General features: G+C 51.3%; 1 protein-coding gene across 1 annotated transcript in view; it reads left to right on the top strand.

Moving 5' to 3' along the window:
- Positions 1-1,389: 1,389 nt before the first annotated feature.
- LOC137357537 (protein mono-ADP-ribosyltransferase TIPARP-like) overlaps positions 1,390-10,832 on the top strand; it is an 11,842-nt gene continuing 2,399 nt past the window's right edge. The window contains exons 1-4 of the mRNA XM_068023933.1: positions 1,390-2,142; positions 4,862-5,024; positions 6,959-7,149; positions 7,908-8,171. Coding sequence (XP_067880034.1) covers positions 1,418-2,142; positions 4,862-5,024; positions 6,959-7,149; positions 7,908-8,171 — 1,343 coding nt within the window. The 5' untranslated portion in view covers positions 1,390-1,417. The remainder of the gene's footprint in view (positions 2,143-4,861; positions 5,025-6,958; positions 7,150-7,907; positions 8,172-10,832) is intronic.

Genomic DNA, 10,832 nt, shown 5'->3' with positions numbered 1-10,832 from the left:
ACAATGCAGCTACAATTAACCTCCTCCCCCCCCCCCCCCCCCCCATTGGGTTCAGTGGGGAGGAAAACAGGAGACAAGAGTTTATGGTTATGTTACTGGTCTAACTTTCAAAGGGAAATTGGATGTGTACTCGGAAGGGAAAACTTGGAGGGAAGAGCTGCGGGGGAGTGGGACTAATTGGAGAGCTCCTTCAAAGAGCTGGCACAGACGCCAAGGGCCGAACGGCCTCCTTGTTTAAGATTCTATGATGAATAATCCTGAGGGCACAAATTCGAATCCTGCCGCCGCAATTTGGGAAATTGAATTCAGAATCCGCAAAGCTGTTGGGTTCACTGATGTCCCCTTTAGTGGGGGGGGGGGAAACCTGCCGAGCCGTTGCCCAGTCTGGCTGATGTGGTGATTCCAGTCCCAGACTGACATGGGCGGCTCTTCACTCTGGTGCGGCCGAGCGAGCCATGAGGCATTCAGCAATAAGGCCCACACCAACCTCCTCGCGGCCACGAGGGATCGGCAACATATACCAGTGACGCTCAAATCCCGGGAATAGTTTTCTTTTTAATCAGTTCCTGCACCTCCCGTCTGGCCATGGGAACAGGAGGAGGCCATTCAGCCCCTCAAGCCTGTTCCGCCCTTCAGTCAGATCGTGGCTGATTTGCATCTTAACTCCACCTACTTGCCTTGGTTCCCAATCCATTAATAGCCCTCAGTTTTTTGGAATTTTTTTAGTTGATTCCCCCAACCCCGACCAACCCAGCACCCACAGCTTTTTATTGGGGGAGAGAGTTCCAGATTCCCCTGCTTCCCGACGTCACCCCTGAACAGCCTGGCTCGAATTCTCAGGTTCTGCCCCCTTGTTCTGGACCCCCCCCCCCCCCCACCGACCAGAGGAAATAGATTGCCTTCAGGAGAGGAGGAGGAAGCCTCCGCTATCTGGGAAGGAGAGACTCGGGCAATTAAAGATGGCTGTGGATGTGGGTCCTAAGGGCTGGAGCTCTCAGCCGGTACTGACGGAGGTGTCCTCCTCTCAGATGAGAGTCAGGGAAGTGGAATTGAGATAGAGGATCAGCCCAGTTGTTGTTGAACTGGCCAAATGGGGTTGAGTGGCCGTACGGCCTACTGCAGTTCCCATTTCTTTGGTTTGGGTTTGGCTTTCGTCTGCCTGGGGCCCTAAACTCTCGAATTCGTTCCCGAAAACCTCTCCACCCCTCTCTCCTCCTTAAAAGTGACCTCTCTGACCAAACTAATATCTTTGTTACGCGGCTCGGTGTCAAATATTGTCTGGTAATTGCTCCAGTGAAGCACCCTGGGATGTTTTATTACGTTAAAGGTGCTATATTAATGCAAGTTGTTGCTGTTTGTTTATTTTTGGTGTACATCTGATTCCAGGTTCGCTAACGGAGGCCCAAGAAAAGGACGCATGGCGGGTCACATGACAGCAGCGGGCAATCCATCCCCCACTGCGGATCGGGCCCACGTAGGCCCCCTGCTCAAGATCTCACTGGTCAAGACCCACTCTTTGGACCGGCTGAGGAGAAAGAAAGATGGCGAGCAGCTCCTCCGGACTCTGAAACACCTCATCAAGAAGGAACGAGTGAGCGTGGCTCAGAAACCTGCCTTGGCAACCGGGGCCGGGCCCCGTCCCCGCTCGGGCCTAGCGGGCTTCGACGGCCTGACTCCGGCCACCAACCAGCCATGTGACCTGCTGCGGGCGGCCAAGCTGCTCGACCTGCAGGCCCTCGACCTCCTGGGGCGGGCCTCACTGTCCCCCAGCCTGGAGTTCCCTTCCCCCGAGGCCGTGGAGATGGAGCTGAGGGAGGCCGAGTCGCTGGGCCGCGTGTCTCCGGCCGGCGAGGCCCCGGCCTCGGCCGAGGACGAGATGAGCCTGGACCGCCTCCTGGACGTCCTGACCCAGCTGCAGTACCACACGCGCCAGGAGGACGGTTTGTGGATCTGCTCCCGGTTCCTGGTGGGCAGCTGCCCCGACGGCGACAGCTGCTGCTGCCACCACACGGCCCTCCCTTACCACTGGCAGCTGAGGCGAGCCGACAGCCAGAGGTGGGAGAGCGTGCAGGAAGATGCCCAGGAGGCGTTGGAGCGGTTGTACTGTGACCCAGACAAGGAGAAGATCACCCTTTGCTACAGGTGGGTTTCAATACCATTCAAGGCGCTGAGTGGAGGTGGGAATATACGACAGGGCAGCATTCCCACTCGGGACTGTTAAACAACAGCTTCTGACAATTATGTGTGTGTGTCTTTTAATATGTTATTTGTGGGATGTGGGTCTCGCTGGCAAGACCAGCATTTGTTGCCCATCCCTAATTGCCCTTGAACTGAGTGGCTTGCTGGGCCATTTCAGAGGGCATTTAAGAGTTAACCACATTGCTGTGGGTCTGGAGTCACATGTAGGCCAGACCAGGTCAGGACGGCAGATTTGCTGCCCTCAAGGGCATTAGCGAACCAGATGAGTTTTTACAACAATCGAAACTGGTTTCATGGCCGTTAGACTAGCTTTTTAATTCCAGATTTATTAATTGAATTCAAATTTCACCATCTGCCGTGGTGGGATTCGAACCCATGTCCCGCGTGTGTGCGTGTGTGTGATTGCGTGTAATATATCCACGCCCAGGTGTTTGGGAGCTTACCAAACTCAAGTTCGGTTCCTGAGCCAGGCTGGCACTGCGCACGGTGCCTACAGACTGGATGCAGCAAAGGGGCAAGTGGCCTGGTCAACAGGATCAGCTCGGCCCAGAACCCGTCTGGCTGGTCCCAGGTGGCAGGGCTAGAGGAGGGACAGTAACTGGGATTAAAAAGACCGAGTCTGTAACACTCCCCTCGTGGACGCTTGTGCTGTGTGAATACCTGTTCCCCTCGCTCTTCCCTCTGATTGATCAGTCCTTCTTGAGATACAGAAAGAACTTGCATTTCTATAGCGGCAGATAATTATGCGCACAGCAAGCTCCCGTGTGATCATCTATTTTTAGTGACACTGGTCCCAGAACATCGCAGCGCGTTCCAGATCACAACAACTCGCTGCGTCAAAAAAATTCTCCTCACCACCCACCCCCACCCCCCACCGGTTCTTTTACCAATTATCTTAAATCTGTGTCCCTCTGGTTACCGACCCTCCCCGCCACTGGAAACAGTTTCTCCTTGTCTGCTCTATCAAAACCCCCCATGGTTTTGAACGCCTCGATTTAAATCTCCCCCTTAACCTGCTCTGCTCGAAGGAGAACAAACCCAGCTTCTCCAGTCTCTCCACATTAACCCCTCATCCCTGGTCCCATTCCAGTAAATCTCCTCCGCAGCCTCTCCTAGGCCTCGACATCCTTCCTAAAGTGCGGTGGAATCGTAGAATGGTTACAGTACCGAAGGAGGCTATTTGGCCCGTTGTGCCCCTGCTAGCTCTCTGGAACAGCAACCCACCTTGTCCCATTCGCCCGCCTTTTCCCTGTCGCCCTGCATTTTTTTTTTTTTTTGCTTCGGAATTGGACACAATGTTCCAGCTGAGGCCTAACCAGTGATTTATAAAGGTTCAGCATAACTTCCTCGCTTTTGTACTCTATGCCTCTGTTTATAAAGCCAAGGACCATTGGTTCATTCTTTTTAACAACCACCTAGGCCTCCCACCCTCAAAGTTCTGGCAATTTAACCCACAAAAGCCTGGGCCTGTTTCGGAGTTTGTGGGCTAGGAGGTTTGGGAAGGGGATGCTGGAATAAACAGCAAATTAATGGGATCAAGGATTGAACCCCTGTCCGCAGCACCTCGCCCGTTCCACCCTCCGATTTTCATTCCCGGAATCACTCCGGGAATGCGACCAACACTGGCAAGGCTGAAATTTATTGCCCATCCTTAGTTGTCCCTCGAGAGGGTGGTTGAGGGCCTTTAACATGAGAGCAGCAATAGGAGAGAGAGTGAGCTATTTAAGGGATGGACAGGATAAAATCACAAGCTGCAATGGAGAGATGGCAGAACTATTAAAGGATTATTTTGTTTCAGTATTTACCAGGGACGTGACATTTGGGAGATAAGATTAGGAGTGATATGATTGCATTTCAAATAAAAAGCAAAATATTAAATAAACTAATCAAACTCAGAGGTTAAAACTGGGTTTACACTGCTGCATTTTAAAGGAACCTAGGGCAGAGGCATTACGACAAATATTTAATAATTTGTCAGAAAAAAGTGTAGTGTGGTGGACTGGCAGATAGCTAGTTTTGTACCTATGTTTAAGAAGGGAGACAGCATGATACTATAGACCAGTTAGCTTGACATTGGTAAGAGGGAAACTAAAAATATAATAATGAATAGTCAACATAGATTCAAAAGTGAAGATCTTGCCTGACCAACCTCGTTGAAGTCTTTGATAAGGTAACGGGTAAGTAGATGAGGGTAATGTAGTAGATGTAATATATCTAGATTTCCAAAAGGCCTTCGCTAAAGTACCACAATCCCCTTGCAATAAACGCCAACCTACTATTTGCCTTTCGAATTGCTCGCTGTACCAGCATGCTAACTTCCTATTTGAGTATAAGGACACCTAACCCTCACTGAAGACCAACATTTACGAGTCTCTCGTCCTTTTTTAAAAAAAAAAAATCTGCTTTTCTTCCTATAAAAGTGAACCTGCTTGAATCGCTGTTGGGTGGGGAGGTCCAGGATTTTGACCCAGTGACCATGAAGGAATAGCCGTTACATGTCCAGGTGGGGATGGTAGGTGTGACGTGGAGGGGGGGTGGCTGTTTTAGTGCTTGTTTTCCCCCACCCAGGTACCACCCGATTTTTAAAAAGGCCAGTTCAGGCCTGTCCTACCGAATTGCCAGTGGCCTCCAGCTTTAATGGTCACTTTGCTTTTAATCTCAGGGATTGTAGTTTCACCGCTGACTTTGACCGAATGACCATTCAGGACGAGACGTTCGACAGATTGAGGCGCCTGAGCACCTCGGACGTTGACCCCTGCAGCATCTTCCGCACCATATGGAAATACTACTGGAGGGATACGTTCGAATGGAAGGAGTACTCACAGGTGGGTGTTCACCCTCGCCAAGGGCGTGGGCACGGTGGGCACGGAGGGCAGCAAGCGATCTCAAGAGGTCAGGTCCTGAGGCGGCCTCCAGCACTGCACGGGACAGCTCTTTCAAAGAGCCAGCACAGCCACGAAGAGCCGCCTTTGGTGCTGTGAGATCCCGAAGGGTGGTGCCCAAACGTTGCACCCGGCTGTGGCCTTGTGGTCTTAAATATAATCAAAGGCTGAATGAAAGGGCGGAACGTTTCGACACAGTTGAACAGACCGTGTCAGAAACCTGTGGAAACAGAGCAGTGATTTGCCTTAAATTTGAATGTTCTGCCTGAGGGTCTAAGGAGCTGCACCCAAGAGAAAATAATCGCCAGTCTGTGCTGGCTTGTTCACCTTGGGGATTTGGAGGAATAATAAAGTGGTAACAATTCTGGTCAGTATGTAGTGAAACACTGGCAATTGATTCGTATAATTTTGCAACTGGGTGAGGAGAGAAGCGTAATTATTTTGCAAACAGGGTGAATGGTTTGGTTTGGACCCAGACCAGGAAATGTTATGACTCTTATTAACCACGGGTGTGCCCGGTGATACTAATTTGTTGCACCTCAAGTTCAGTGGTTCCACATTCCTGCCTCTGAGTTGGAAGTTGCAGTGTCCCAATTCTTCTCCGGGCTGTTCTGGCGCTATCCATTGGGATACTCTCTCGAAAGAGAGAGAGAAGACGGTGATTGGTGGAGGCATGTTCAAATTGGAATTCCACTTCAGATTAAACTGGAGGACCAGAGATTAGGGATTGGAACTGGTAAAGGGCAAATTCGGGACCGACATGAGGAAATTCTTCCGGGGTTAATGCATGGAATGGTTTCCTGGGCGCTGATGGAAATAGCTCCTTTTAAATAGCTGGATCTTACGATTAGGGAGAGGAGAGAGGGCTGGATTTCCCTGGGTGGATCAGGTAGCAAATAGTCTCCCCTATGCACGACGTTAGTCGATCAGAAGTGGCCACTGGGTGCGGAGTAGTGTTGCAGTGTGGAGGTTTTTTAAAAATTCATTCATGGGATGTGGGCGTCGCTGGCCAGGCCAGCATTTATTGCCCATCCCTAATTGCCCTTGAGAAGGTGGTGGTGAGCTGACTTCTTGAACCGCTGCAGTCCATTTGGGGTAGGTATACCCACAGTGCTGTTAGGAAGGGAGTTCCAGGATTTTGACCCAGCGACAATGAAGGAACGGTGATATAGTTCCAAGTCAGGATGGTGTGTGACTTGGAGGGGAACTTGCAGGTGGTGGTGTTCCCATGTATTTGCTGCCCTTGTCCTTCTAGTTGGTAGAGGTCGCAGGTTTGGAAGGTGCTGTCGAAGCAGCTTTGGTGAGTTGCTGCAGTGCATCTTGTAGATGGTACACACTGCTGCCACTGTGCGTTAGTGGTGGAGGGAGTGAATGTTAGAGGATGGGGTGCCAATCAAGCGGGCTGCTTTGTCCTGGATGGTGTCGAGCTTCTTGAGTGTTGTTGGAGCTGCACCCATCCAGGCAAGTGGAGAGTATTCCATCACACTCCTGACTTGTGCCTTGTAGATGGTGGACAGGCTTTGGGGAGTCAGGAGGTGAGTTACTCACCACAGGATTCCAACCTCTGACCTGCTCTTGTAGCCACGGTATTTATATGGCTACTCCAGTTCAGTTTCTGGTCAATGGTAGCCCCTAGGATGTTGATAATGGGGGATTCAGTGATGGTAATGCCGTTGAATGTCAAGGGGAGATGGTTAGATTCTCTCTTGTTGGAGATGGTCATTGTCTGGCACCTGTGTGGCGCTTTATGAGGGGATTGAGTTTATGATGTTTGCTCTTGAGGGATCTTGCACTTGTTTCTGCGTTGGCTTTGCACACGATCTTTGCACACGATCTCTCCCTTCCGTCGCCTCAATCTCTTAACGTTGTCCTCGCAGGCACTCGCCCAGTATTTCGAGGGATCTCTCCAACAAGGCTTCGGTGTGAGGTACTTCATGATCAATCAGAACCAGCGGTACAAGGTGGACCTCAACGCCGGATACCAGCAGAACATCGCCTCAGGCACCAAGAGAACCATCCGCAAGCGGCCTCGCTTCCAATCGACCGTCACCCTCCTACCGTACCTCAAGTGAGTACTTTGTGAGTGGAGGAGGCCATGTAGGTGACCTGTACCTCAATGGCCTTCCGTTGACCGAATTCCATCTGCTGTGTTAATTGAGGATTGGGCTCAACACGTCCCTGTTGACTGAAAGCAGTTGCCCGGGGTTCTTTAGGGAAGAGAAGACTGAGGGGTGACCTAACAGAAGTCTTTAAAATTATGATGGGGGTTCGTTAGGCTAAATGTGATGTTTCTACTGGTGGGGGAGATCAAAACCTGGGACCAAAATCATCGATAATAAATCCAATCGGGAATTCAGGAGAAATGTCTTTACCCAGTGAACAATGAGAATGTGGACCTCGGTACCACATGCCTGGCGTAAGAGCCCTTTCTCACTCCGCCATGTGTCGCTACACCTGCCCATTCCAATTCTTTGCTATGATATGAGGCGAGGTTCGAGAAATTGCGGCTACTCTTTTGCTTGAGTTACCGAAAGGGGTTAAGGGGAAATCTTTTGGAGGTGATCGACACTGAGAAGTTCTGACAAAGCAAAATTTGCAAGTAAACACTCCTGGCACAAGTCGGCGAGTCTGTGACTAAATGGATAAAGAATGGGGCAGGGTGGGGGGTGGGGGGGAAGAGAAAAGAGAATTTTTTTGTTGTTGTTGGGACATAGAAAGTCTGATCAGAAACAGTGAGGCTAATTCCACCGGGAATGGGCCAGCCTCTTGTCTGACCACCCCCTCCCCTCAATCGCTCCAATAACTAACGGGTAATTGTGTCCTCAGGACATTGTCTGGGTCGTCTGAGACGAGCTCCTCGCCGTCCGATACCGCCTTGCCAGCTGCTTCCCCTGACTGTGAACGGATCTATCCGGAGACCTGGATTCCCATGGATCCCAGTGTGGACTTTATCAAGGTGCCCATGGCTTTGGATGACAAAGCATATCGGGTAGTGTACAGCCTGTTCCACAAAACCATGCTGGAGACCAAATTTGTCATCCTGAGTATCCAGCGGGTGCAAAACCAATTTCTCTGGGACAAGTACAGCAGGTAAGGAATGTGTTTATTTTTACATTTTTAGACTTTCGCCCTGGTGTTCAAATCCCTCCATGGCCTCATCGCCCCCCCCTCCCTATCTCTGGAACCCTCCTCCAGCCCCACAACCCTCCGAGATCTCTGCGCTCATTAATTCCGGCCTCTTGTCCATCCCCCCCCCCCATCCGATTCCCATCGCTCCACCATTGGCGGCCATGCCTTCAGCTGCCTGGGGGCCCCGAGCTCTGGAATTCCCTCCCTAAACCTTCTCCGCCTCGCTCCCTCCTCCTTTAAGACGCTCCCTTAAAACCGACCAGTTAGACCTGTCCTAATGTGGCTCGGTGTCAAATTCTGTCTGAGAACCTTCCCTTGAAGCACCTCGGGATGATTTACTATGTTAAAGTTGCCACGTAAATGCAAATTGGTGTTGCTTGGGTCGACCTCAGATGTGAAGGTTCAAAGGCAAGAGACAGAATCGAGGGAGCTTTACATACCTGAGCGACCAAGAATGGGTAACACGTTGAACTTCCCAAGACGTCACTCTTCCATTTAGATTGGTATCAGCCAATGGGTAGCACTGTGTCACTGCTCTGGTATGGGTTCAAGGACGTAATCCATGCTGACATTCCCCGTGCAGTACCGACGGAATGCTGCACTGTTGGAGGCAACTTTTGGATGAGATGTTAAACTGAGGCCTGGGGCCATTATTCGTTGCTCCAGCGACACATTGCTGTTTGTGGGAGCTTGCTGTGCGTGAATCGGCCGCTGAGCTTCCGGCTTTCCCACTGGTGACTACGCTTCAAAAACCATTTAATTGGCTGTGAAGCATTTTGGGACGTCCCATGGTCATGAAAGGTGCTATAGAAATGTAAGTCCTCGCCTCTCAAGGCCGGAAGAGTGATCGGGAAAACGACTTGCATTACGGGGGGGGGGGCGGGGGTTGTGTGCCGTGAAGGGCCGCCAGTTGAAACTCGACCTGAGACTCCGTTTTAGCCGCCCGGTGATCTTCACTGGAAGATCTCTGGAGAAGATGGGGACAGAACCAAAGAAACAGCTTCCAGGCCTCGGCCTTTGGGCCAGAGTCACCAAGCTGAGAAAGCTTGAGGTTCACCTTAACCTAACGCTCCAGGCCAAAGGTCGTGCAGGATTGGGCGGGAAGGCCGGTTTTGCAGTTTTGACGTCAATGGGGAGTAAAATCAAGGAATGTTGGGAGGGGTGTGGGTGAAACCAGTTTCCCCACTGGCGGGTGAGGTAAAATTGCCCCCGTTGTCCAATCACTGATTCCTATCTCCTACCATAGACTTCATGTAACAACTTAGATGCACAAATTCAGTTTGTTGACGTGTTGACGGGCGCATTGAGACCTTTTTTGCCTTCATTAGCAGAAAATGGGCTTAGGCTTTCCCCCCCGCACCGCAACACCGCACCCCTTCCCCACCCCCCCCCCCCTCCATCAGTCCCAGGTTCAATCGTCCACAGTAAAGAACAGAAAGAACTTGCATTTCGATAGCGCCTTTCACAAACTCGGGACGTCTCAAAGTGCCTTCCCGCCAATGAAGTACTTCGGTGAAGTGCAGTCACTGTTGCAACGCAGGAGCTGCAATTTGCGCACAGCAAGATCCCACAATAATGACCACATAATCTGCTGTAGGGATGCTGGCTTCGGGTGAATGGAGCCCCCAGGGAGAACTCTCCCCTGCTCATCTTTCACATCCCCCCGAGAGGGCGGACGGGGCCTCGGTTTGGCGTCTCATCTGAAAGACAGCACCTCAGGCAGTGCAGCACTCCCTCAGTACTGGCAGTGGGAACATCGGCCTGGATTAGGTGCTCAAATCTCCGGGGGGGGGGGGGATTGAACCCACAACCTCAGACGAGTGAGTGCATGCTACCCACTGAGGCACGACTGACACAGTTGGGCCAGAATCAGTCGGAGCTCCCACTCCTGGTAACCAGGGCATCTTTGCTGTACAGTGGGGCCTTTTGACAGTTGGGAGATTTGACCTTGGCCTTGATTGCTGATTGGCCAGTTGGGGCTGGACCCCAGTAGGCCTGTCGGTGCCTTGGGGCAGGATGTGAGGAATGGAGTGGCTTATGTTGCTGTAGGATGGAGAGCATGATCTCAAAACCAATGACTGTAAGTCCTGCCAAAGACCAGCAAGTGCCTTGTGTTGATATTAACTCCCCTGGGCCACCTTCTTTGGAAGGCCGTGCATCTCCAGGGATTCCCAGGCAGGGTCGGGCATCGCATGCCACCTCGGTATTCTGGCCCACACTGCCCCATACTCCCCAGTATTTGTGCCCATAGGAAATAAGAGGAGGAGGCCATTCAGCCCTTCGAGCCTGCTCTGTCATTCAATAAGACCACCTACCGCAACTCCACTTTTCCGTCCGATCCCCAAAATCCCTCGAATCCCTTAAGAGTTCAAAAACATCTGTCGATCTCCGTCTTGAATATACTCAACGATTGAGCATCTACGGCCCTCTGGGGTAGAGAATTCCAAAGATTCACAACCCTCTGAGTAAAGAAATTCCCTTATCCTGAGACTATTGTCTGAGTTCTAGCCAGAGGCAAACAGGCATCGACCCTGCATTTCAATGTGATCACCTCTCATTCTTCTAAGCTCCAGTAAGTACAGGCCCATTCCAACCATAATCTAGGGCTGACGTTAACTGAGG

Source organism: Heterodontus francisci, chromosome 48 (assembly GCF_036365525.1).
Source record: "Heterodontus francisci isolate sHetFra1 chromosome 48, sHetFra1.hap1, whole genome shotgun sequence".
Classification (NCBI taxonomy): Eukaryota; Metazoa; Chordata; class Chondrichthyes; order Heterodontiformes; family Heterodontidae; genus Heterodontus; species Heterodontus francisci.
This window is presented reverse-complemented; position numbering and strand designations above follow the sequence as displayed.